This window comes from Rissa tridactyla, chromosome 7 (assembly GCF_028500815.1).
Source record: "Rissa tridactyla isolate bRisTri1 chromosome 7, bRisTri1.patW.cur.20221130, whole genome shotgun sequence".
NCBI classification, from domain to species: Eukaryota; Metazoa; Chordata; class Aves; order Charadriiformes; family Laridae; genus Rissa; species Rissa tridactyla.
This window is the reverse complement of record NC_071472.1, coordinates 18,616,591-18,641,315: the sequence shown is the minus strand read 5'-3', so window position 1 is coordinate 18,641,315 and position 24,725 is coordinate 18,616,591. Positions and strand designations below refer to the sequence as shown.

The 24,725-nt window shown below is 44.7% G+C and overlaps 1 protein-coding gene across 1 annotated transcript in view; it reads right to left on the bottom strand.

Moving 5' to 3' along the window:
* Positions 1-24,725, bottom strand: part of LOC128912274 (unconventional myosin-X-like) — an 88,092-nt gene that overhangs the window by 27,860 nt on the left and 35,507 nt on the right. The window contains exons 16-23 of the mRNA XM_054207756.1: positions 21,165-21,233; positions 19,688-19,770; positions 18,039-18,147; positions 17,200-17,280; positions 16,045-16,169; positions 15,144-15,258; positions 8,677-8,783; positions 4,086-4,391 (exon numbers count right to left, since the gene is read on the bottom strand). Coding sequence (XP_054063731.1) covers positions 4,086-4,391; positions 8,677-8,783; positions 15,144-15,258; positions 16,045-16,169; positions 17,200-17,280; positions 18,039-18,147; positions 19,688-19,770; positions 21,165-21,233 — 995 coding nt within the window. The remainder of the gene's footprint in view (positions 1-4,085; positions 4,392-8,676; positions 8,784-15,143; positions 15,259-16,044; positions 16,170-17,199; positions 17,281-18,038; positions 18,148-19,687; positions 19,771-21,164; positions 21,234-24,725) is intronic.

The window sequence follows — 24,725 nt, the reverse complement described above, 5'->3', positions numbered from 1 at the left end:
GGACATTGGAAACAGTGACAGAAAGACACATCAGTTAGACTCATAATAAATATAAATAGAATTTTCTGAAGTACTATACGTCCGTGGCTATTACATGAGGTTGCACATGCATAATTGACAGATATCAGGAAACTGTGTTTGTTTTTTTTAAAAAATAGAACAAAATTACTGCAATACCAGCATTGAATTTGTGTTTTGTTTTGCTTTTACTATATTAAAGTCCCCCCAAAGTTATCAAATTTTTGTACTTTATTAAATGACTAAGCTGAGGACTTTCTGTTCTGAAGACCCCGGTACTCCAGCTTGCATAACTTCTCAGTGGCATGTGAAATGTAGTTTACTAGCAAAGGCTGTAAGAGTCAGAGTTTGTTAGTAAACATGAGTAGAGGAAAAAAACTATCACACGGTGCTGCATCTCAACCCAGATCAAAAAGATCGTACTCCAAGGGAAAGCTGTCGCTATAGTTTCTCCATAGCAAGCACGCTACAAGCAACTGAACTACTAGACAGACAAATGCCAGGGTCATGCACAGGGAGCAAGGTTAGGATGTGGCAGGACAGAAGAGTCTGCCTGTAGGAACCACCGCGCAGCTAAATTCAGACTGGCAGTGGTAGCTTTCAAAACTACAATTCAATCTCATGCAGAACAGGAGGGCAACAATATTTATTTCCCAGGCCCTGCAGCTTTTCCCAGCCAAATTCTAAATTGCAGCTGCAAGTCACAAAGTCCTTAAAACTCTCACTCTCGGGCATGCTCTCTCTCTCAAAAAAATCTGGGAAATGTTTATAAATGATAGCTGACATAAGTGAGATCCAGATGGTTCCAACTCTACTGAAAGATGTCTAACAGTAGTCATGAGTTAAACAACTGCCTTAAATGATAAAAGGGTTCAAGAAGCAGAGCCATTTTAAAACAAATCAGGAATACCACCTACAATCTACACACCAAGTCCCGCAACTGTTCTTCACATTTTTTAGACCTCTGATATTTCTTGTTGCTTTCCATCCATCTCCAACTGATCCACACTCTTCCTGAAATGTGACACCCAAAACTAGGGACAGCGCTCCCAACTGAAGCCTTACCAGTGCCAAGCGGAACAGGAGAATCACTCCCACATCTTACAGAAACAATTCTGTTTATAGACGGCATTTGCTTTCTCCTCTCACACAGCATGACACTGGTGAGTAATACTCAACTTAGCCTCCAGACCTTCTTCCTGCTGTTGAAGCAGGCAGTCCTCCTTCTCTTTCTCTGCATTTGATTATTCCTAACTGTAGATCTGCATATGTCTCTACTGAATGTTATCCTATGCTTTTCATGTCATTTCTTTAATTTGCCAACATTATTCGAATTGTAATCCTGTCTAGCTATACACTTACTCACCAGATGGTTTTATCTGCAAATTTCATAAGAATACTCGTATTTCCTCATCCAACTTATTATGAAAACATTGCACTAGTACCATATCCAGCACAGACCATGGAAGAATCCCATCCAAGAGTTCTCTCCTATTTAACAAAAAACTACTATTGTTTACTAATTAAAATGCAATAATACAATGCAGTAAAACCATAAATCCTAGTCTTGTTTCATTTACTTTGTTTCCAAACCACATTCCTTATAGTGTCTTAGAGTATTGTCATAACATGTTAAAGCCCTTACCTACTCTCTACCTACCCAAGGTCAAGTTACCCACCCTCCAGGGCTTTTCCCTATCCACAAGGCATAAGCTATCACAGAAGGAAACAGGTAACTTTAATGCTGTTTGCTCTTCAGAAATCCACGTTGGCTCTTAACTCCTTTATCAAGCATTTACAACTGTTTGGCTATTTGTTTCAGCATGTTCCTGAAATTGGGGTTAGGCTGCCTGGTGCACAATTCCCTCGTTCTACCTTTTCCCATTTTAAAAGGGGGTCATTATGTTTGGAATTTTCCAGTTATATGGAAACTCCATTGCTATCCAGAAAGGAGGAGAAAGAGAATAGCTAGCGATTCAAACTGCTTCACCTGGTTCTCCAAGTACCTGAACATTAATTTCACCAAGTCTGGATGACTTCTTTGTAATCTGATTTACCTGAGCATTCTCTAACATTTTATTCCCCTGCTAGGTTCTGAATTCTTTCACATCTGTACTAATTGCATTTAGTGTGCAATAGCTAAGCCTTATGGAGAAGACCAAAAAAAAAAAAAGAAGTTCCTGTTGAACAGTAGACCAAATTGCTTCATGTCTCCCTTTCACTACCAGCGTATGCACAATAACTGCATGCCAGCTTCATAGAATCATAGAATGGTTTGGGTCAGAACAGACCTTAAAGATCATCTCGTTCCAACCCCCCTGCCATGGGCAGGGACACCTCCCACTAGACCAGGCTGCTCAAAGCCCCATCCAGCCTGGCCTTGAACACTTCCAGGGATGGGGCAGCCACAACTTCTCTGGGCAACCTGTTCCAGTGCCTCACCACCCTCACAGTAAAGAATTTCTTCCTAATATCTAATCTAAATCTCCCCTCTTTCAGTTTAAAACCATTACCCCTCATCCTATCACTACAAACTCAAAGTTTTGTTACAGCTCAGTTTGCATCTCAGTCTAATTTTTTGTCTGCTGTGTGCTGGGTTTTTTTGGTTGTTCTCAGTAGATTAGCTGATTTACAATTTCTACGGACTTCCACCTCATTTTTGAGGTCAAATGGAAGTTCAGGATTTAGCCAAGTTGGTCTGATAGTACCTTTTTGGCTACTCACTCTGAATGAAGCCATTTGACATCAAGTAGAAAATGAAAGCAAAACGAGCAGTCCACCTGATTCCTAGAAACACTGACGCTTCTTTACAATGACACTGAGTTCAACTCATCTTTCATGGGCTGGGAACTGGGGGGGGGCGGGCAGAAACACTCTAGAATGAATAAGCTAAATAGATCCTTTTATCTAAAACTAGGTAGGGACAAGCTCCACTTAGCACAATGAGGACCGTAGACCTGAGAGAGTGACTGTGGCATTTGATATCTGCAAACTAGGTAATGACATTCCGAACTTGTACAGCTTCGTGTTGCTGATGAGGCTGTTGTTGAAAATTGGCACATTGATAAAATGGAGCCTTCAGTGTTGCTCAACAAATTCCTTGACCAAACTGTTCACCACTGGTGTCACTGATTCCATGTCTTGTCCCAGCAGATCCATCACCTGACAGTCTCCAGTGAAACCACGGGCAATCTCTTTTCCTTGTGACAGGATTTTAACCTTAGAATTTTCTGATGCTTGTCACACATTAGTCTGCCAAGTATGTAACAAAAGCCTATTAAGAAATGTAACCAGCTATTTATGAAAAACTTAAAATGTCACAGGATTATTTTTTCAAATTTATAGAATAATCTCATAGTTGAAGTTTTATGCTTCTTAAAACAAAAGACTTTAAAGAGAGACACCCAGTTTGGCTAGGATGTAGGTAACCATAGAGTGAACAGTAAATGAGGCATGAGGTGCAGGATTCTCAATAGGTGTACTGTCACTGGTCACAGATTGCCTCTTTTTGTCACATTAGCTTTTCCTTTCCCCTCCTGATCTCTTGATATATCCATATCCCTGATGAGAGATAAACAGCAGCAGGAACAGGGAGAGCACGTGTATTCTCATGAGTGTAAGAAGTGCAGTAGCAGCACAGGTGCGCTGCCCACCTTGCTCTCTGACCCAGCTTACTGGACACACCACGACCCATGAACTCTGGTACCTTCTCACACTGTTAATCCCTACGATTTTGGAAGACTGCATAAAACTTCCTTTACCACTGCAAAGGCAACAAGAAAATTATGCATCTCTGCCCAGTCAGTGAAACTGCCTCCTTTCATGTATATTCCAAAGTACAAAAACATTAAAAAACAGAGGTAAAAATACACCATAATTAGCTTTCCTAAAGGAAGCAGGACACTCCTTTTCCTCTCTGCTTTTCTATTCTGAGTTGCCCACAGTTCACCCCACCTCTGCCCCTTGGCACTGGGACACTGTTCCAGTGTTACCATCACGTCGGTGCCCCAGACCCGCTTTTACACACCAGTGCCAAGGAACTATGAGTGCAAGACACCATCTTGTACCTTTCCTTCACCTCTTCCTCCTCCTGTTTCCTCCTACGCTCCTCCTCTTCTTGCCATTGTCTTTCCTCTTCCTCTCTTCTGATCTGTTCTTCCTCTTCTTGCCTCCTTCTCTCCTCCGCTTCCTGCTTCCGCCTGAGTTCCTGCTGCAGCAGGTGCTGGTAGAGGCTGCGAGCCAGGCGGCCACGCCAGTGCTTCTGCAGGGTGACTGCAGAGGCCTTCAGTTGCAGCAGGCTCTTCTTCCAGAAGTATGCTCGGTAGTTCTTTTGGATTATAACAACACTGGCTAGCACCTTTTGATACTTCTTCCTAAAAACAGAACCAGACACTTAATGCACCAAGAGGCCAATACATGCTTTGCATTTCCCATGCCCTGGTATATTGACCAATCTTACCACATCCACACAAAAATGAATTTGGGAAAATACTGCTCAGAAATGACACAATTTCTGTTCCTCTACTGCCACTACTCATAAATCATATTCTCCTCACAGTTCTCACTCCTATATCTACCACTGGGTTGTTTCCGTGGGCACCTACTTTCATGAAGACCTTAAGAGGATGAAGAACAGGTATTTGGCACATGGAAAGAGAAGGTCCACTGGCCCAAAGTCTCCTTGCTTTGCACACACACACATACACTGTGCAGTTGGCTTAATCACTCCACTCAGTGTGGATTTATTATAATAAAAACATACAAATGGCCTTACTATACAAGAAAAAAGTCCCATATTGCCCCATCTTTTAAGTGACCAAAAGCAAACTACTCCAGGAAAAGCAAAAACAAGGCAAAAATAGATCTGGCCACAGTAATCTTGTATGGTTTGGGGCAAAACACAATGATACTACAATTGCTGAATGTAACATTGTAACAGGCTCCCATAAACATATACTGCACAACATTTTGCTTAAACAATAATGGTATCAAAATCAACTCTGCAGCACTTAAAAACCAAAAAACGTGGTAGAGCCCCAAAAGGAAAGAATCATCATTTAAGTATTTTTGTAGTCTAGTGAGGTTCTAGAAAAGTCAGTTCTTGCCTCTGCATTACAGAATATTTTTATCAAGGACCAAAAAAAAAAGTGACCAGTAGAAGTTAGTACATGATAGACAAACTGGGCAAATAACAAAAGGGTTACTATTACACGGTAATCTGGATCAATTTGTAAGCTAGATTCAAGCAAACATTAAACAATTCAAAAGCGCCAAACATAAAGTCTTGTATTGAAGAACCAAAGGCCAAACACACCTGATGTGGGATTATGTTAGGAAGCAGCAAGTCAAAAGAGGATTTAGGGGTGACAGGGATCATCAGGTGAATGCAAACTCCCAACACAATCTTATACTTGCAAGCAGAAATACTGTTTAGAAGATGATTGCACTGCGACTTTTATCCTCTGTTCAGTGTTTGCATCTCCATTTCAAGAACAACGTTAGAGGCTCAAGTGATTTCTGAGGAAGCAGGACTGGAACCAGAAATCCTGGCTTATAGAAAGAAAGCGTTTGCTCCACGACCTTAAGAAAGAGAAGGCTAAGGAGAGGCTTGATCCCAGTCAAAGTACCCACAGTTTTGGGTGGCATTTCTATTTATTCAACAGAGGACATAACAAGATTTAAGTGGCCTGAAGCTGAAGTCTATTCAGGCTGGAAATAAGTAGACATTTTTTAAAGTAATTTAATATATTTAGAAACCTTAGTATCTTGCTGTAGGGAAATAATAACTGATACTATTCAAATCAAAACCTTCTTTACTCCCAAGCAGAATTTGCAGAGGGAAATTCTATGGGGCTGTTACCCAGGATCATGGGCCAACAGGCTACAGTAATCCTGTGAAATCTTACAGTCCTAGAAAGCATGCTGGAAACAGCACAGTATTCTCACACATCCTTCACACAGAATTTCTGCAACCCCCTGAGGAAAGGACACACCTCAAAATCCCCTTCCTGGCAATCAAACCCCCTTCAAATGGCTACAGGGACCCATGCTGACAGCTTGCCACCTCCCTGCACATCAGATACGTCAGCCTAGTCAAGAAAACCAGGCGAGGGATGCTCATAGCAGTAGTGTGCAGGGGTCACGCTCTTTTCCGTAAGTATTAAGTCAAAGGGAGGAAGCACAGAGAAAAGACGAGGAAAGGGAAGAGGTGATAAGAAGTGGGAGGTTTTAGATGAATTGCTCCCGGGCTGCAGTCCCCTCACCCCTGCTCCCGCTGTCCTCCCTGCGCCCTGCACACGGGGTGTGAACAGCTGCACACGCACCTTCTGCCAAGGCAGATATAAGTGCATCAAAAAGGGCACTCTGACTTTTACAAAATGCATCTGCCAGAAACTCTCTCAAGTGCAACATGTGCCAAGCCCTGCCCAGCTACAGGCCGGCTCTGCCTCCTAATCTGCCAGGCTGAAGTGCCCCCTCATTCCTCATGACCGCAGCCAAGCCTGCAGATGCCCTTCAGCCAAATTGCTGCACACAGGCCGTGAATTTCATTCCCCTTGTTCAGCCTTCCACTCACCCTCTTGCACTGGCCAAAGAAATTCAACCTGCAGCCCACGCCGAGGAGTTGGGAGACGTCCTGACCATATATCACAAGAGAAGGTGGGGTGGCTGCAAAGGCTCCAATGCTGCATTTAGAATTTGGTTAATTATTTGTTATGTGAGCTGTAGTTAGCAGTTATGCCTCCAAGGACTAGAGAAAACAGGGCTACGGAGTAATTTCCTACTGTCTTTTCCTCTAAGCAGTAAGGTCCTACAGAAACCAGGGACACAGCCAAATTTGTACATGGATCCCGTGAGCCTGGGAACAGTTACATTACCTGCAGCTCAGAGTTGCGCAGATTAGCTATGAAAAATGGGGTCATTTGAATGGGCTTGATTTTCTTGTCTCATATTTTAGTGACCCGTCAGAGATAGTAGGCTGCAGGGAATGAGAGCAAAGAAAATATTCTCACCCTTAGGACTGGTTCTCCAGGCTCAAAGAACAAGTTCGCAAAGGGGGCGAAAGCAGTAAAATCCTTCCTGTGGTATAGGTACTCTTCTTCCCCAACCTACTTTGCATGAGACCAAATGAATCTAAGTATGCTTTCCTTGCAAAACTAACAGAAACGGTATCAAACTCAGAGCAGCACACACTGGCACTGCTGACCTCTGCCCAGGTCTTCAGAGACCATTCACTACTTGCCCAGATGAACTCCCTCTTTCTGGACCTTCTGCAATACAGGTGCAGTGCAACTGGAAACTCTTCACAGAAAAGTTTTCCGGTCCCCCTCCCTAGCTCTTTCTGCACTCCCTGCTCTCCTCCCCTGCAAAGTCCACTACCTCCAGCCGCTTGTGAGGATCTCCATTCTGGCTGCAGAAGCAAGCTTGTTCTTAAAGATGAGACTCAGAAGAGCAACATGTGGGACAAGGAATTCAGATCTATGGAGACTGGAGGACCACAAGATTTCTAGCCAAGAAGAACACTACTGCAACACTGTCTCCATCACAGCCCTGCAGGGCAGCAGCTACCTTCCCAGGAACTCAGAAAAGCAGTAATCCAGTTTGCCTGCGGTGATGTTTCCCAGAAAAATCAATTTTCCTGTGCTAATCCCTACCCCTCTCTCCAACTGCTAGACACAAAGTAAAACAGAGCAGAGGCCCTGACACAAAGAACTTGCAATCTCATGTACAAACAATAGAGCTAGCTCATTTGTCTTCCAAGAGGGAAATAAATAAATGAATAAAAGCCCCTGAGACCAAATGTGTATTTTGGTGATATTCCACATTGGCAAGGCAGGGTACAACCCTTGCACACATTTCCCAATGCAAAATGAGCTACCTGGTGTAACTGGAGCTCTAATAAGACTGCCTGCTCAAAGAGCTCTGCTGGCCAGGGATTTCACCTCCTCACACGCCTGACTGACAGGTGTCTGGAGCGGAGACCAGCCAGGAAAGAGCATCTTACTGGGATTAAGCGTGCATGCCACAGCCATTAAGGAGTCAGCTGTTCCACTGACTGCGAGGGGCAGAGGAGGGGCCGTTTGTCTGCAGTTGGTTCTCCCAACCCTCCTCTGGTCAGGTGCAAAAGGGAGCGGCAAGAGGAGATTACTGGTGCAAAGCTGGCGAAAAACCAATTCTGAAGAGTTAATTAAAAGGAGAGGGTGATCACGAGGCAAACAGGCAGGGCGAGGAAAGAGGGTGAGCAAAGGCAGAGCTGCAAGTGAGGAAGAACCGATTTGCAGGGGGAGCAGAAAGCAGAGTTGACAGGCATAAGGAAAAGGAGGGGACCCAAAGCATAGGTGGGGCCCAGCCAGGAGAGCCCTGAAGGCAAGGAAAAGGTGTCATTGGAGGCAAGCAATGGGTACAGAGGTGCCTACAGAAGCCTGCTGAGCAGCACTGAGGGGAGGGTGCAAGTGCGTACAGAATTGGAGAAGAGGTGACAAAGGTGCAGAACGGTTTCAGCAGAACAGATGCCAGCAGGGAGGGCAGATACTGCAGCTCTCCCTTAGAATACAGGAGGGGAAGAAGGGAGGGATGCGAGGGGACTAGAGAGCAAAGCAGGGGGTCGGGGCAACCCAGGCACGCAAGCACAGGGATGGTGGGGCAGCCCCCAGCACTGACCTTGCCATGTAGCCCAAGACGTGGGCTCGGATGACTATAGCTGCTTTCCTCAACTCCTCTTCCCGATCCTTCTCCAGCTTCTGCTCAAGAGCTTCCTTCAGGAAAACCTGACGCCACGGGGAGGAGTTTCAATAAACACAAAGAGAGGAAAGAAGTCAGTTCCCGGGAGAGCCGGGAGATTTCATCCCCGGCTGACCAGCACGGGGTGCGCGCCGCGCCGCGCCGTGCCGTGCCCGGCCGCTCCAGCGCCAGCCCGGGCGCCTGGCCCCGGGGTGCCCGTACTCACAGCACCAGGAAAAAGTTTTGCAGCGACATGAGCCAAACTCTGCGCCCAACCCCCGCCTCCCTCACTCTGTGGTCAAGACTTAAAAGAGAGAGAGAGAGGGAGGGAGCAGAGGAAGGAGGGAAAGAGGAGGGAGGAGGAGGAGGAGAGCCCGTGCTTGCGCCTGTGATTAACTCTTTCCCAGCTGACAGCTTGCCCTGCACAATCCGGTACCTCCCTGCAGCAGGCACTGATACCTACTTGGGTGATTAAATATTTGGCAAAGAAACTCCTCCGCATTTCAAGGAAAGGGAGGCACATTTAGGTTTCCAGACTCCAGGAAGCAATTTTAACAGCAATCCTAATAATGGAAGACAGTCAAAAGCTAAAATCCCAGTTGAAGTGCGAAGCTGAGCACCCAGGCCACTGGGTCTGGGTGGAAGCTGAAGCCCTCCACCAACCTCCAGAAACTCTGAGATGGAGATCCTTCCTTGATGAAGAGGTTCAGCAGTGCAGCACGCATTGAGGGGAACTGAGCCCCAACGGGAGAGGTCTCCAAATATTACTGATTGCACTTCAGTGTCCGGTATTTTAATTCTCAAGCTTCTTCCATCACCTGTACTTTAAACCTCTGCTTATTGCCAAGTGGTTGTGTGAGGGATGACGATGCTCTCTCAGAGACAAAAGGACTGAGATACAAGCAAGATAAGGGGACGTTTACAGGAATTGCGATGACTTATCTCAGCTACTTTAACTCAGCTGGCTTGCATTATCTTTGCACAGAGTTCAGTACAAATTGCTGAAATAAATGCTTTGCTTTTTGAGATGGACTGCAGCCTGCATGGAGCTCCACAGTGCTGTGGGCACACTGCTAGCACTACCCAGCCTAGATTAAAGTTGGCAAAGGTATGTCCATACAAGCTGCAGTCACAGCAGCAACTGCCATATGGCTATGCTCGTGTGACCTGCTGCCTGACACGGGCTAAATCACTGCCAGCAGAACAGACTACACTAGGAAAGTGCTGCCCCACTTGTTAAAGCACTGCTGTGAACACAGGCTGCGAGCTGACACTCATCGATTTGCAGAACTAAACAGTAAAAACTCTTTACAAATTTATTGGATCCATGTGGCTATGCTGAGAGGCCAGAGGGATGTTCAGAGATTTGAACAGTCATTTAGTCCAGTGTTCTGCACAAACCCTCCTTCTCCCCATTTACCTCCCCTTATGTCTCTGTATACCTTCCCTTCCATCACTGCTTTTGGCCTGATTACTTATGTAGGCTGTTTTTTCCCTCTGCAAAGACCACCATGTACTGAAATCTCTTCCTGAGTTAGTACCCATTGCCAGTTGCTTCCCTGGACTCTAATTTCTCCTGGGGAGCCATTTACACTGAGATGGCTTTAAGAAATGAGCTGTTTTGTAATGACTAAGCAACCATGGGTAGCCTTAAGAGAAAGTTCATTATCAAGGTACTGCCAACCATGAAGCTGGCATCCTTCCCTGCAAGTTGTACATCCACTCCCTCTGTCAACTCAACGATCTTTTAAAGACTTCTTTGAGGCAGGGATTGCTCTTTCCATTACATTCCAGAACCAAGCAGCAGTCACCCATTTCAAGAATGCAACCAGCAAAACACTATCTCAGTCCATTATCTTAATCAAATTGAAAAAAATATTCAAATATTCAGTCCATCAGTATTTCGCTAGTGAGCGCAGACTTTGCTGTGCCAGTGAGAAGGGGGAAAGAACCTAACTTTGAGGCATGGAGAGTTCAACAAGACACAGTCCTAATCCAATAGGGTTTTCTATACATGCTTGAGAGTGAGGGGTTAATCTCAAATAACATAACGATATCTAGTTATGAGCTATTGGCATTTTGAGGGTTTTCTTAGACTCCCCCAGATGACAAAGAAGAGTAAAATTTATTCAAATCCAGAAATATTTTTGATGCCTTGTGGAAATAACTTGGAAGGTGGCCATTTCTTTGTCATAATTCATAGTCACTTTCTGAAAACATGAGATCACTTTCATCTGAGGAAGGAATGATTAAACAAAACATACAAGGTTACTTCTATCATATCTGCTCCTATTAGACACTGGCCAAGTTTTAAACCACAGTGCAGCACCTCAGTGCTCCTCACACAACCTCAATGCCTGCATGCACCATCAGTGCAATGGTGAACGTGTTACGGTTACGTGTAGATCAGCAGACACAAATGTAACTGTGTGTGCACCCACGTGTACATAAGTGGGATCATATGATTCTGGGGGACAACACTGGGAAAGCCGGAAGTGGGTCACTGTGACCTGGATGCCAAATAGTCTACAGAAACCTCCTCCTTCAAACAGGCCCTGCAAAACAGCAGGTTGAAATGCGGAAATTAATGCTTTCTAACAGCAAGGATTACTGTGTTAAATAGCTTTAGGAAATCTGTGTTGTGGGTATGGGCAAGTACGGCAGAAGGTCAGCATCCTAGGATCAGCATCCTGGCCTGTATCAGGAATAGTGTAGTGAGCCGGACTAGGGAAGTGATCATCCCCCTGTACTCGGCACTGGTGAGGCCCCACCTCGAATACTGCGTTCAGTTTTGGGCCCCTCACTACAGGAAGGACATTGAGGTGTTGGAGCGTGTCCAGAGAAGGGCTACAAAGCTGGTGAGGGGTCTGGAGGACAAACCTTATGAGGAACGACTGAGGGAGCTGGGGTTGTTTAGCCTGGAGAAGAGGAGGCTGAGGGGAGACCTTATCACCCTCTACAACTACCTGAAAGGAGGTTGTAGAGAGATGGGGGCTGACCTCTTCTCCCTGGTGACAAGTGATAGGACAAGAGGAAACGGGTTCAAGTTATGTCAGGGGAAGTTTAGATTGGATATTAGGAAACATTTTTTCACTGAAAGGGTTATTAAACATTGGAATAGGCTGCCCAGGGAGGTGGTGGATTCACCATCCCTGGAGGTGTTTAAAAAAAGGGCAGATGTGGTACTTAGGGACATGGTTTAGAAGTGGTTTTTGTCAGGGTAGGTTAATGGTTGGACTTGATGATCTTAAAGGTCCCTTCCAACCTCAGCAATTCCATGATTCTATGATTCTGTGATTCTAAGGTCCAGGTGCACTGAGGATAGGGGCACAGAAGCTGGTGCTCCATCCCAGCATGACCCCAGTAAAGACAAAGGCACCTTAGCACAAGCTCTTCCATCATCACACTGCTTGTTTGCGTCCAAGCCCTCATCTCTGACATGCCACCGGATAAAACCTGCCTTATATACATTAATACCTCTTATAAACATTAATTTGACAATTGCCAGCACAGCAGCTGCTCTATTCTTAATGAAAAACACAAAGATCATCCTGCCCTTCCTCCCCCATTTCCTTTCCCAAGCTTCACAATCCCCTGCACTAATTCACAGAGTCTTTTCCTTCCTCTTCCAAACAATTGCTAGGGATATAATTATCCTTCCATTCATTTTGCAGGAAGTATTCCCCCTTCTATAAGCTTTGCTCTTCACCCACCCCTTATACTTCTTCCTAGGTTACATCCCTGTTTGTGTGTCACACCCTTTTCAGTAGCTACTCCTGACTCCATAAGCCAAGGTTAGTTCTCACCTGGTGCTGAGAATCTCTGCCTGGGTACCCAGAACTGCACCTGTAGCAGCAAGAGTGGCAGCAAGGGGACTTCCTCTCCAGGACAACGTCTTACACTCTGTGCTCAGCTGGTAGCTTCACTTCACCCTTACCTGAAAGCCTCTGGAAAAACTAGGGCTTTTTTCATTAACCCAAGTCTTCTAGCCTGTGTTACCCAGCACCAGCTAGCCATAGCACTCTGTAATCCAGACCCAAGACACAACAGCTGGATACAGGCAGCAGGGAAGGGGCTGGGAGGAAGCACCACTGCTCTGCACAGCCTCACCTTGGCATCTGCTTTCCTAGGGGCAGGCTTTCTGGAGGCACTGTCAGAAATAGGCCAAGACAGCCTTGGAGTGATATATTCTTTAGAACAAACAGAACTGCTCCCCTCTACCAGGACACACATCTCTAATCCAAACCATGCTGGATGTAAAATAACTTCTACAACCAGACAAGGTGTCTTAACCTCTCCCCAACTCCTTTCAATTTTCCTTCTCAGTCATAAAGAAATACAAAGACTACCATTCTTAATCATTTCTTTCTTCCCACAATAGTCAGACCAGACAGCAACCAGTGCGCTAGCAGAGAGTCTGCTGTTTACCAACAAGCCGTGTACAGCTCTTCAGCCAAGTTTTAGTTTATAGGACAGAATTGTGAAAAAAAAATGATGTTGGCGCGCATCCAACGTTTTGGCAAAACACAAACACATTTTGTTTGCCACAATTTACTACCTGTATTGTTTTTCCTAAAGAATTTGTTTGTGCAGGTCAAGGAGTGAGCGAAAACAGACAGATGGACTCAGTCCTCCAGGATGCACTGTGGGGACTAAAGAGAAGAGGGATCCTATTGCTTCCAAGAGCTCAAAGCAGCCTGGATTTCCTGCTTGTCATCACTCTGTTATAGTCCCTGGACTCCCGCTATATAGCTTACAACCTTTTATACTCTAAAAGGTGAGTATGTGCATGTGAGTTTGGTCCTCCCATGCATTTCCCTGCTGCCCTTGCTGTAGCCCAGCAATCTTCCATCTCTTGTCGTGCTAGGAAGAAAGTTCAAACTCCATGTTTACCAGCTCTAACCACCCCTTTCTAAAGCTTCCCAGGCACAAGCAGCTCTGCAACACACACACGCATACACACACGCCACACAGGCTTTAACACTAGAAGCAGTGAGACTGGCAGCCACCCAAGCAGTGTGGGTTATCTAGGGACAAGAGTGACTGAAATGGTTTCCTGGTTTGCTGGGACCAGTGAGGAGACACCAGATTCCCAAATCAAAAATGGGGAACACTTTAATCCTAGAGCAGAAATACAGATAAGTGATAAAACCTTCTTTCTTGAACACCAGTGCAGGCATGTGAAGGAAGGCCTTGGAAACTTCAGGTTAACACAGCTCCTTCCCACAGCAATAGCCAACATTTTCCTTGTTAGTCACACAGAGTTCATAGCCCAGACTAACAATTGGGCTATTACCACTCCTCTAAGAAAGGGAGAGAGAGATCTCACTCTCTGAGAAACATCATAGTCTATCCACTCATTATGAAATGATAGCTCAAAGTAACAAATATCATTATCTGATCTCCTGGACAAATTAAATATGAATATTCACTAGCATTACTTCTAGTTCCATGGTGGAAATACTCTGAACTACCTTTTTGAAGGCTTAAGGGCAAAAAATGCAAGAAAAGTTGCTTTGATAGACCACCACCTACTCTGGATATGGACTGCATACCCACTCCTTAGAAATGCTGTCTGCACTAGACACCATCCATCATGAAATATTCTTTGAAGAATTTCCTGGAGTACGTGGAAAGTTGTGATACAGACAGTTTCCCAGTCCCAGATTTCTATAGCAATATACCTCACAATGCTCACATCTATTTCTGTGTGAAGCTGTCTCAAAGCTTGAAAAAATTCAGACTGAAAGACCCAGCTCCCTCCCCATTAAATGAAAGATAATGGTACATTTCCATCTGGATGTCTGGAGAAAAAAAACAAGACCATACCAGCCAAGAGAGAAGTTTTAAACATTCACCAAAACAGAAGCAAAATCTGTATTATTCAAGTGGGGAGACGCATTTGGATACCTTTTCCTAGAAAATGTATGCTAGCATCTGGGCTAACTGCACAAACCCTCAGCTGAAGGCCGTCACACGTCTGGTGATCTAGCTACCTATTCACAGTTTAGATATATACCAAGCAGCAGCTCATTGCCTCCTGCAAGAATTTCGTTAGCCAAGCAGAGCAAAATAGCTGGCACAAGAGGCAAGAGTTAATGACACACATTGCAATTGCATACAATGACACCCATGCTTCCCCATGGATCCCTATATTGGATCAGACATAACAAAATCAATCTGGCTTGGTCAATGAGAAGGAGTTCAGACAAAATCGAAAAGCCTTCCACATCTCTAGGTATATAACATGGGAAATATTTGAGATGCTACAGGTCAGTGGCACAGTCCAATGTATTTAAAGGGTCGTTACTACTTTGCCCTTTCCACTGGCTTGAATCTCACCACATGCAATCGCATCCCCTTGCAGCTGGAACAAAGCCATTCCCTGCCCCACACCGATGGAGTACCTTGGTTTTACCCAACTGCCATTCTTTCTTGCTGCTGTCATAGGTCTGAAGAAAGCCTGCACATACAGCTTTGCTGTTGTCTGAGAAACTTGGCCCCTTCACAAGCATCTTGTACCTAAGAACCAAACAAAATCTCATGAGATTATGTATGACAGTAACCCACCCCCCCCCGGCCCCAATCTTTTAACTCTAATTATCCTCCTCCCGTTAGTTCTTCTTCCTCTGGGACCTCCCTTCTTCACGTTTGCCTTCCAATTTGGAAATTTCCATCCCCCAGCCTTTATCTTCCTACCACACTGGCAATTATTGTTGCAATCCCAGTAATAAAATACAAACTCAACAGCATTTTTCAGTAAAGAACAACTGTCTTTCTGAAACATGCGCTTTCATCAGACACAAGTTATTTTGTTCAGTATAGGGGTGGCATTTAATGGTCCAAGAGACAAAGGAAGCAATGTTCAATGGTCTCTTCTAGCCTTAAACTTCAAGAAATCCTTTTGATGCAGCTAATTAAAAGAAATAATCACTCTTTCCAATATTGATCATCAACTATACAGTACATTCTTCACTCTGCCAGATTAAAGGTTTTAAGTATATTTTCTTTTTACGTATTATGACCAGCTGGGTTTCACAGTATCACACAAGCAAATCTGTGGCAAAGCTAAAAAAAAAAATAAATTAAAAAATGGACCATCTGGCTATTTTTCCATTCTGACTTTTACCCTAAAGGCAAGTCTCCAAAAGGTCTTCCAAATCAGTCATGATATGGGCAATAAGGGCATGTTTAGAAAAAACATCCCACAAATGATCTACACCAGTAACAGCAGTTATAGAGGGAACAAATATATAGAATCATATACCTTGGGGCTGTTACAGCATGTGGTACAATGATAGCAATTACCTGCTGAGAAAGTCCTGGTAAAGGCGTCGTATAGGGAAACCTGCTCTCCGAACTTTCACTGTCTCCAGCATCCCTGAATAACGGAGCTGATTTAGCACCACATCTGGATTGAAGAGGTTCGGCGCCTACATAATGATCCGGATTCAAAAACAAATAAGAAGAGAGACAGAGTAAGTGTTGATCTTAGTATTACTTCTTTGCTGACTTGAACAGTGACTGTTTCTCTGAGCACAGACAGTCACAGGTTGTGTATCCGTTTCTCTGTAGAAAGTCAACCCTGCATATTTGGGCATGCCAGGGGAAAAGGGGGAAATTTGGGTCAAGGGGAAAGCAACCTCACAACACCGCTTGGTGCAGAAAAAGGGATGAAAGGGAGCTGGGCAGATCCTGGAAGAAAACAGTCTGCAGACTGCTGTCGTAGTCAGATCACTGCAGTAAAGCAATGATATAATGCATTAACATGTACAAAATGCAGAACTCTGACTCAGTTCTCTTTGCAGTCTCTCTCCAGTCAAACTGGAGACAAAGTGCAGAATTCTTTTCTGGCATAAAACCCCCAGCAGGCGTTCCTCTGCTATATCATACACGGTTTCAAAACACACAAGGAAAACGATGGGTTCAGAGCTCCCCACCCAATCTAGTCAGCAGCATATCCTCCCATCACTGTTCACAACACAAGCGAGAGCCAGCCTGTCTCTAAGCACTGTGACTTGCTCACGAAGCGTCCACCTCCTTTGCCTCAGAGACAGGGATCTGCAGGAGACTCTTCCTACAGCACAAGCCCTGCATTCCAGAACGCATTGTCTACAGGCACCACAAACAGGAGCAATTGCATCTTCTACCGCAGCTCTGGGTTCTGCACAAGCCTGGTTCATCTTCCGGGCTTCATAAGCACATAAAGAGATGGGAATGGCTATGTACTGTAATGGCTATATATATATCACACTCAGCATGCAGTCTTTTCACCTGATACCAGGAGAAGGGTGTATTTTTTCCTCAACTATAAAACAAATAGAAGGAAAAAAGGAAGGTGAGGGGGAACTGCTCTTATCCTCAGTTTGGACCCTGACAGAGGCACCTGTCAGGCATTTGTGCAAGTGAGTGCTCATGAAGGCCTGTGTTGCATGCATACATTTTGCTGGAAGACAGACTTGCCTTTTCTGTGTTTGGTTTGATGCAGCGGATGAAGAATGGGTTGGAGGTACTAAGCGTGGCCATCAGGGAATGGAGAGAATCCTAAAAAGCAGCAAGACAAAACCGTAAGGATCAGTCACTACAATAGGGAAAGGGTCTACGTTTGATGCTATAGGGTCTTCATGCAGCCCTCCCATTCCTAAAGTCCTTTGACTCTGCCTACCAAAACCTCAGCAACCCGGGAGACTCCTTCCTGTCCAAAACACACCTACAGTTAGTTTAGTTAGTTACTCTACACAGTAGAGTAACTAACCTACAGTTAGTTTACTCTACTTAGTTTACTCTAACTGTTTACATGACTATCCTTGTTCTCAGAGCTGTGTAGCTGATATGAGTTATTGTTACAAGTCTCTCAGAATTTAAATCTAGGAAACTAAAACTGTGAAACTAACAGAACGCTTGCAGACAATTTAGAGCAGTGAGATTCATACCTGCAAGGTCCCCCCCCATAAAGTTTTATCGGAATTGCCACTATGCCTGTAAAAGATGTGGCCTAAAAGGACACATACACTTCGCTGAAACACCAAAACAACACGAAAGATCAAAGAACCTCAAGAACTTCATATACTTAGCAAAGTATTCTTTTCCTCTGCCACCCTGCTCAGTCTTAGAATCTCACATTTTACACCACACAGAAATCCTTGGGGCAGTGGCACTGTCTTTTTTTAGCACTACAACATTCCTGCACATTTTCAGTGCTGGACACAAAACAAGGATGAATGACTCCTCTTGGCTGCAGGCCTTGCTTTACCCATCTGCTCCTCCCCAGAAGCCTGCTGCTCTCTTGGAAAACATCCTACCCTGAACTGAGAACTGACAGTCGGTCTGCGCCTCTGGGTGCCCATCTTCAGTGTCTCTTCACTGCAACGACTACAGACTTTTTCAAAAAGGTCATAGATGAAGTCCAGCCTAAGGGAGAAGAAAAGAATTAAAGAAGATGCAATACACCCACCACCCGTGAGAAGATGGCTCTCATTCTCAGGTACTGCCTTGTCCCAGTGTGAAACACCTTATTTTTATTCCTGCTGTTCCCCAGAGTGGCTGCAGGAGGCAGTTCAGCTGGACACAGCGAGGAAATTAATACTTTCCATGTGGCTGCCCAGGCCCTGTGGGCTGCCCTGTATGCCACACTCATCTGCAAAGCCAGAAACCCCATCTCACACTGTCAAGCATTGGTGCAAGCATTGGTGGATATTACACAATAGAAGATCTCCATTCTGCACTGGCTAGGACACCTCCCCAAGAGCTATATGCCCCCAGGGAAAACTACCTTGAAGGTACTCCAGCTAGACCGTGCGCTGTCATGCCCCTCCCGACCTAGCTCTCATGGCTAGCATCCATGACATGCTCATGCAAGCGCAACCACAGCCCTTCTGTGGCCAGAGGATTTCTAGAGCTACCTTCAGTATAGGTCAGCTCTGGGGAATCTTCCCTTCTTTTGCCACTCCTTAGACAGTGGTGGTGGTTCTTAGGAAGTGGCACAAAGTTCTCCAGCACTTCTTGTGCCTGTTTATTGTTATGACTGCTTCTAGCAGAATTTCCCTTTCTGGATTGTTGAAAAACTCTGAGTCCTTCTATTATGTTGGACAATGATGACCATAATTCTGGCTTCAAGCCGTGTGTAAGATGTTCCCCAGATGCCACTGTCCGAGTAAGGCAGCTACAAACAGCTCATATCCTCAACTCCCTCAGGTTGTTTCAAGGCTGCTCACACTTCCAACTCTGCAGCAGGCTTCAGAGAAGACGAAATTCTGAAACAGTCTCCTCAGGCTGGAGCCCAAAGGCAATACATGGATTGTGGTAAGAGGCATGTGGTAGAGTTGCTACTCAAAAACTTCTAGGGTCTGCCGTGTTATTAGATGCCTCTCTCCTTCTACTAGACCCCACCTCTGTCTTCCAGACCTTGCTGAAGGTCAAATTCAGCTAATTTCTCTAGGGTCATATTGCAGCACTGGGATATAATGTTAGAGGCCATGCCCAGTCCCACAGCGAGGGCTCAGTCTAAGGATAAGAACGAAAGCTCTCCACTAACAAGCAGGCTAGAAAACAAGCAGCCTCTGTACAAAGGCTGGGATTTGACAGCACAGCAGAGCGCCTTGACTCATTCAGGGGCAAATTTGCCATTGTTGGGACAGGGAGGTAAGAAGAAAAAGAGGAAAAGGAGAAGAGAGGAGGGAGAAAACCACCACTGCCTAGAGGGATTTCTGTCACGCTTTTATAGCTCTTTTCAAAACTGGGACAAGAGTACTGATTAAATCTGTGCCTCAACTTGACTTCTCCAGCTCTCCTTTCTTTTGCCAGGACACTTAAGCACAAGGAGAAGAATGATAGAGAATGATGCCTGATGCTCAGACAAAAGCAATTGCTTTCCTTGGTCTGATTATTAAATGAACATGGCTTAGTCTGGCACAATAGATGTGGCTTCCTCACAAGCATAAGGGAGGCATACCTGCTGTCTTTCAGCATGTTTAAAATGTCATCTCGAAAGGTGTCTCTGTTCTTCTCCAGAAAGCCTCTCACATCATATAGCACCTGCAACACAGACAGAGCTACTAGAACAGTGCAGTACAAATCATTAAGCACTTTATATTAACGTGCCAATGTACAAGACCTCCAGCAGACATACACAGTAACACTGCAGGCATGTGCCAAGAACCGAACTTCTGGGGTCGAAGAGCTCCAGAGCTCTTCAGTTACCGGCAAGAAAGTGGTTTTCAGCCACCAATTAAAAAAAAACCAAAACAACAAAACAGAAAGCCCTCAAAAACAGGAGCCAAGTGAATCAGCTGCAGAGATTTGCCTGGGGTGTGTATGTGGGGAAGTCCTCTGCAAGGTGTGAGGTACTCCATTCACATCAGGAAATACTAACTACGCAACCCAGTGCCCTGACCTCCCAACCACTAGTGCTCAGCAGATATGATTCGAGGAGGAGGTTAGCCCGTCTTTAATGTGACACACCTCCATCTGCTCCATATCTCTCCACAATAAAAAGCAGCATTTAACCTTGAATGCTTGGAGACCTTTTCCTTTTTTGCAATAGGTATTTAGCCTTTTCTCCTCCTCTACAAAAGTCAAATTTTCCTTGTCACTTTTACTTTGGGTTTTGTCTGTTTCTGAACGTCCAAGAAAAGGCAACAGGAATAACAGAAGTCAGGAGGAGTTTATCCCCGAAACCAAAAGTTGCCTCAGAAACTCAAACAAACACTGGTGAGGCCACAACTGGAGTACTGTGTCCAGTTTTGGGCTCCCCAGTTCAAGAGGGACAGGGAACTACTGGAGCGAGTCCAGCGAAGGGCAACCAAGATGATTGTGGGACTGGAGCACCTCCCTTATGAGGAGAGGCTGAAAGAGCTGGGACTCTTTAGCCTGGAGAAGAGAAGGTTGAGGGGGGACCTGATTAATGTTTACAAGTACCTAAAGGGTGGGTTTAAGGAGGACGGAGCCAGGCTCTTTTCAATGGTTCCCAACGACAGGACAAGGGGCAATGGGCACAAGCTAGAACATAGGAAGTTCCGTTCAAATACACGGAAAAACTTCTTTACAGTGAGGGTGACAGAGCACTGGAACAGGCTGCCCAGGCAGGTGGTGGAGTCCCCTTCTCTGGAGATTTTCAAGACCCGCCTGGATGCAGCCCTGAGGGATGTGCTTTAGGCAATCCTGCTCTAGCAGGGGAGTTGGACTAGATGATCTCTAGAGGTCCCTTCCAACTCTGAAGATTCCGTGATTCCGTGATTCCGTGAAACATCCAAGCTGGAGAATATAGTACCGGAGAATGACATGATATTTTAAGCCCGTCACACTCCCTGCACTCTGGTACAGGGCACTAACTGTGCAGAAACACACAGTTCAGAGATATTATTGATTTTTGGAATCTAAAATCCAGGACCTCAAGCCCAAGTGCAAGCTTCTCACAGATGAACACCTACCTCCCCAGCATAATGTCTTATGCCAAACTGATGGTCTGTAACCCGAGGCTTCACATAGTAGTGGTTGCTCTGAAATGAAAGAAAAATAGGTCTTATAATGCCAGCGTAAGAATAAATAGGCTCAGTCAGGAATTCTGCCATATGACAGTGCTGGGATGGGTAAAGACTTTAGCTGTTGCAGAGCCTGACCACATCTGCTGCAGATATCTGCAGCTATATTACAAATATGTTATTCCAGTAAGATGGAAAAATCCAACCCTTCAAGGCATTCCTCATGTAAGCAAGGGCTTGCAGAATCAAGGTTGGGCAGGCATCCCATGGATGAAATGTTAATTCTGGTGTGTCTGACACCTGAGGAAACTGGGGTCCACACAAACCATGTGGTGCAGGACATGGGATCAGGATGCAGGGAAGATGGCAGCTTGGCAGAACACCTACACATCTTTTCTGTGTCAAAGGAAATATCAAACCAATCTCCTGTCTTCCTCTATTTTTCATCTTTCTTTGCACCTCTCTTCCCCTTTTTCAATATTCATTTTTCCTTTCTCTTACTAGGTATTCTACTCTCTCATTTTTCCCCGCCTTTCTTTGTTCTGTGAAAACCATTAACTGTGTAAGAACTGCCATGCCACTTGAGATCAACGGTCCATCCAGCTGAGTATTCTGCCTCCAGCTGTGGTTATGTAGGGTAGAGTAAGAACAAGGCAAGTTAATGACACTTTCACCCTAATACTCTCTCAAAATCCAATTATTTTCATGAGGTTTATCTAACTTGTAATCCCAAGTGGATTTCTCTTTGAAATACTTGCCCATTCCACACCTGAACGCATGCAGACTCCTTGCATTCAGAGTGTCCTTTCACAGGGAGCTCTCAACCAACCGCACAGGGAACTACTGCGAGTAGGTTTTAAGCCTGGCTCCCATTGCTGCCGTTTGTCTTCTATGGGCCATGTGTGACTTTTAAAGCCATCACATCCCCCCTTAGTCATCTTTTCTCCACACTGCAGGGTTCCTACTACATAGGGTTCCATACATAGTGTTCTGTAACACTGAAGCTGTCCCAGACCTGTTGTTTAGCAGGTCTGATATAACCCCTTCTTGAGTGTAGCAGCCCAGTGATGTACACTGTTCAAAGTGCAGGTGATCCATGGATTCTACAGTGCCATAACAATGTTTTCTGCTCTTATTCTGTTTCTTTCCTAGGAATTTCTAATACTTGATCTGAGTTTTTTATCACTACTGAGCACTGTGCTGATGTTTCCATGGAACTATCCATCACGACATCTGTCTGCGTCTTGCTCCTGAAGAGCAGCAATCAGATCAGGGCCCATCATTTCAAATGTGAAACTGGGACTGTTTTCCTTCAGGCATACCATATTTCATTTATCCACACTGCTTTTCTTCTTCATTTTACAACCCAATCAGTCTCATAAGGCCCCTCAAAGTCCAGCCTTGCCCCGGGAATCATCAGAAAACTGCCACCTCAGTGCTCATATGGGAAGAGCCTTGCAGGACTCCCTCCATTGACGTAATTGACCATTTACATTCTGAGAATTTACCCAATAGTGAAATAAGGATTACAAGCCTATAATTTCCCAGAATACTTCCTAAAAATTAAAATAATTTCCCACCTTCTCAGATACAAGTACTAAGAAAATTTTAAGTAAGATATTGCACAATACTGTTAGTAATTCAGTTCTTTCATCTTCTAGTTCTCTTAGCAATATTGGGTGGGTGGCTTCTGACCCTGATAATTTGTTAGTGCCATTGAAAACTTCTTCATTGCCTTTTTTTTCCTTTTCATATTGACCCCATTTCTTTGCTCTTTCCTTTTCCCAATCCAGTCATCTTTTTCCAGCCACAAACTTCCCTCTCCAGACATGACTGTTACTGACTCTCTCATGTGAATTGGCACCCTCCTCTCCTCTCCCTCTCTACCAATGCCTTATATTTCATCCACATTTACTACACTTCTTGTTCCTTCTCCCATCTCCCCTTATTGCTTCTCTCCCCAGTTGTATCAGAGGCCATATTCTCTTAAATCCCAGCTCTATGCTTTTTCTCCTTAAGCCTATTGCACTCCACAGAAAACACAGAGAAGAGGGCCTGTTCTGTTATCATGTCCTTGAGGCTTTCCAGCGACGCCAGCTGGATGACTTCCAGCACTCTTCCAGCCAGAACTAGAGACTTCAACTGGTACAAAAAACACTTTTGCCTTCAAAAATGCAAACCTAGAACACTATCTACTTCATCATTTCTCCCTGCACTCCAACTCCTCAGCCTCTTCCATCTCTCATAAGCTCCCTAGAGTTCCACGTTAACTGCTACCCCCTCAAAGCAGACAGAGGTGACACTATGAACAGCTTAATTAAAAGACTAGTCAATGCACAGAAATCACCAGGAATAACAACCAAAATGTTGTGGGGCATAGAGGAATGCAAAATAATACTGATAGTCTCATGCTGCTGTACGATAAACTACAGGTACCTTCTTACCAAGGGAAATGCATCCTGGTCTGATTATTTATCTCAGAAAAGAACAGAGAAAAGATGTAGAAGACTTCAGAGACAAGTGACAGAAAGAAAGAGGAGCTTTGAAATTTGTCTATTTGGAGACAAACTGAAGAGGCTGGGACAGTTCAGAAAGAAAATTCAAAAGAAGTGGTGTATTAAAAATACTCATAAGTTTTATATTAAAAGTTAATAAAATACCAACAACAATAAAAAAGGTAAATTAGGGATTCTCATATACCTTGACCTATAATACAAGGGACAGATGCAGCAGAGTAAATTGAAGGCATCAATTTAAGTGTAAAGAAAGGAAATATTTCCACAAAACTGCATAAATAGCCAACCAGAAGTCATTGCTATTGTATCCAACTTGTAGTTATGAGTATTACTAGCAGAGTTAGATGCAATTATGAAAAATGAGAATATCTGCATCTATGCCAATTTAAAAAAAAACTGCCAGATAAAGGATACAAATTTGTATGTGTCATGGTTTCAGCTAGGATGGAGTTAATTTTCTTGCTAGCAGCTGGTATGGTGCTATGTTTTGGATTTGGGATGAGAAACAGTGATGACAGTGCACTACTGGTTTTGGTTGTTGCTAAGCAGTCAAGGCCTTTTCTGCTTCTCATGCTGCCCTACCAATGAGCAGGCTGGGAGGGCACAAGAAGTTGGGAGGGACACAGCTGGGAGAGCTGACCCCAACTGACCAAAGGGATATTCCATACCATGTGACGTCATGGTCAGTATATAAAGCTGGGGGAAGGAGAAGGAAGGGGGGGATGTTTGAAGTTATGGTGTTTGTCTTTCCGAGTAACTGTTAGGTGTGATGGAGCCCTGCTTTCCTGGGGATGGCTGAACACCTGCCTGCCGATGGGAAGCAGGGAATGAATTCCTTGTTTTGCTTTGCTTGTGTGCGCGGCTTTTGCTTTACCTGTGAAACTGTCTTTATCTCAACCCAGGAGTTTTTTCTCATTTTTACTCTTCGATTCTCTTCGCCATCCCAACTTGGGGGTGAGTGAGTGGATGCGTGGTTCTAGTTGCTGGATGGGGT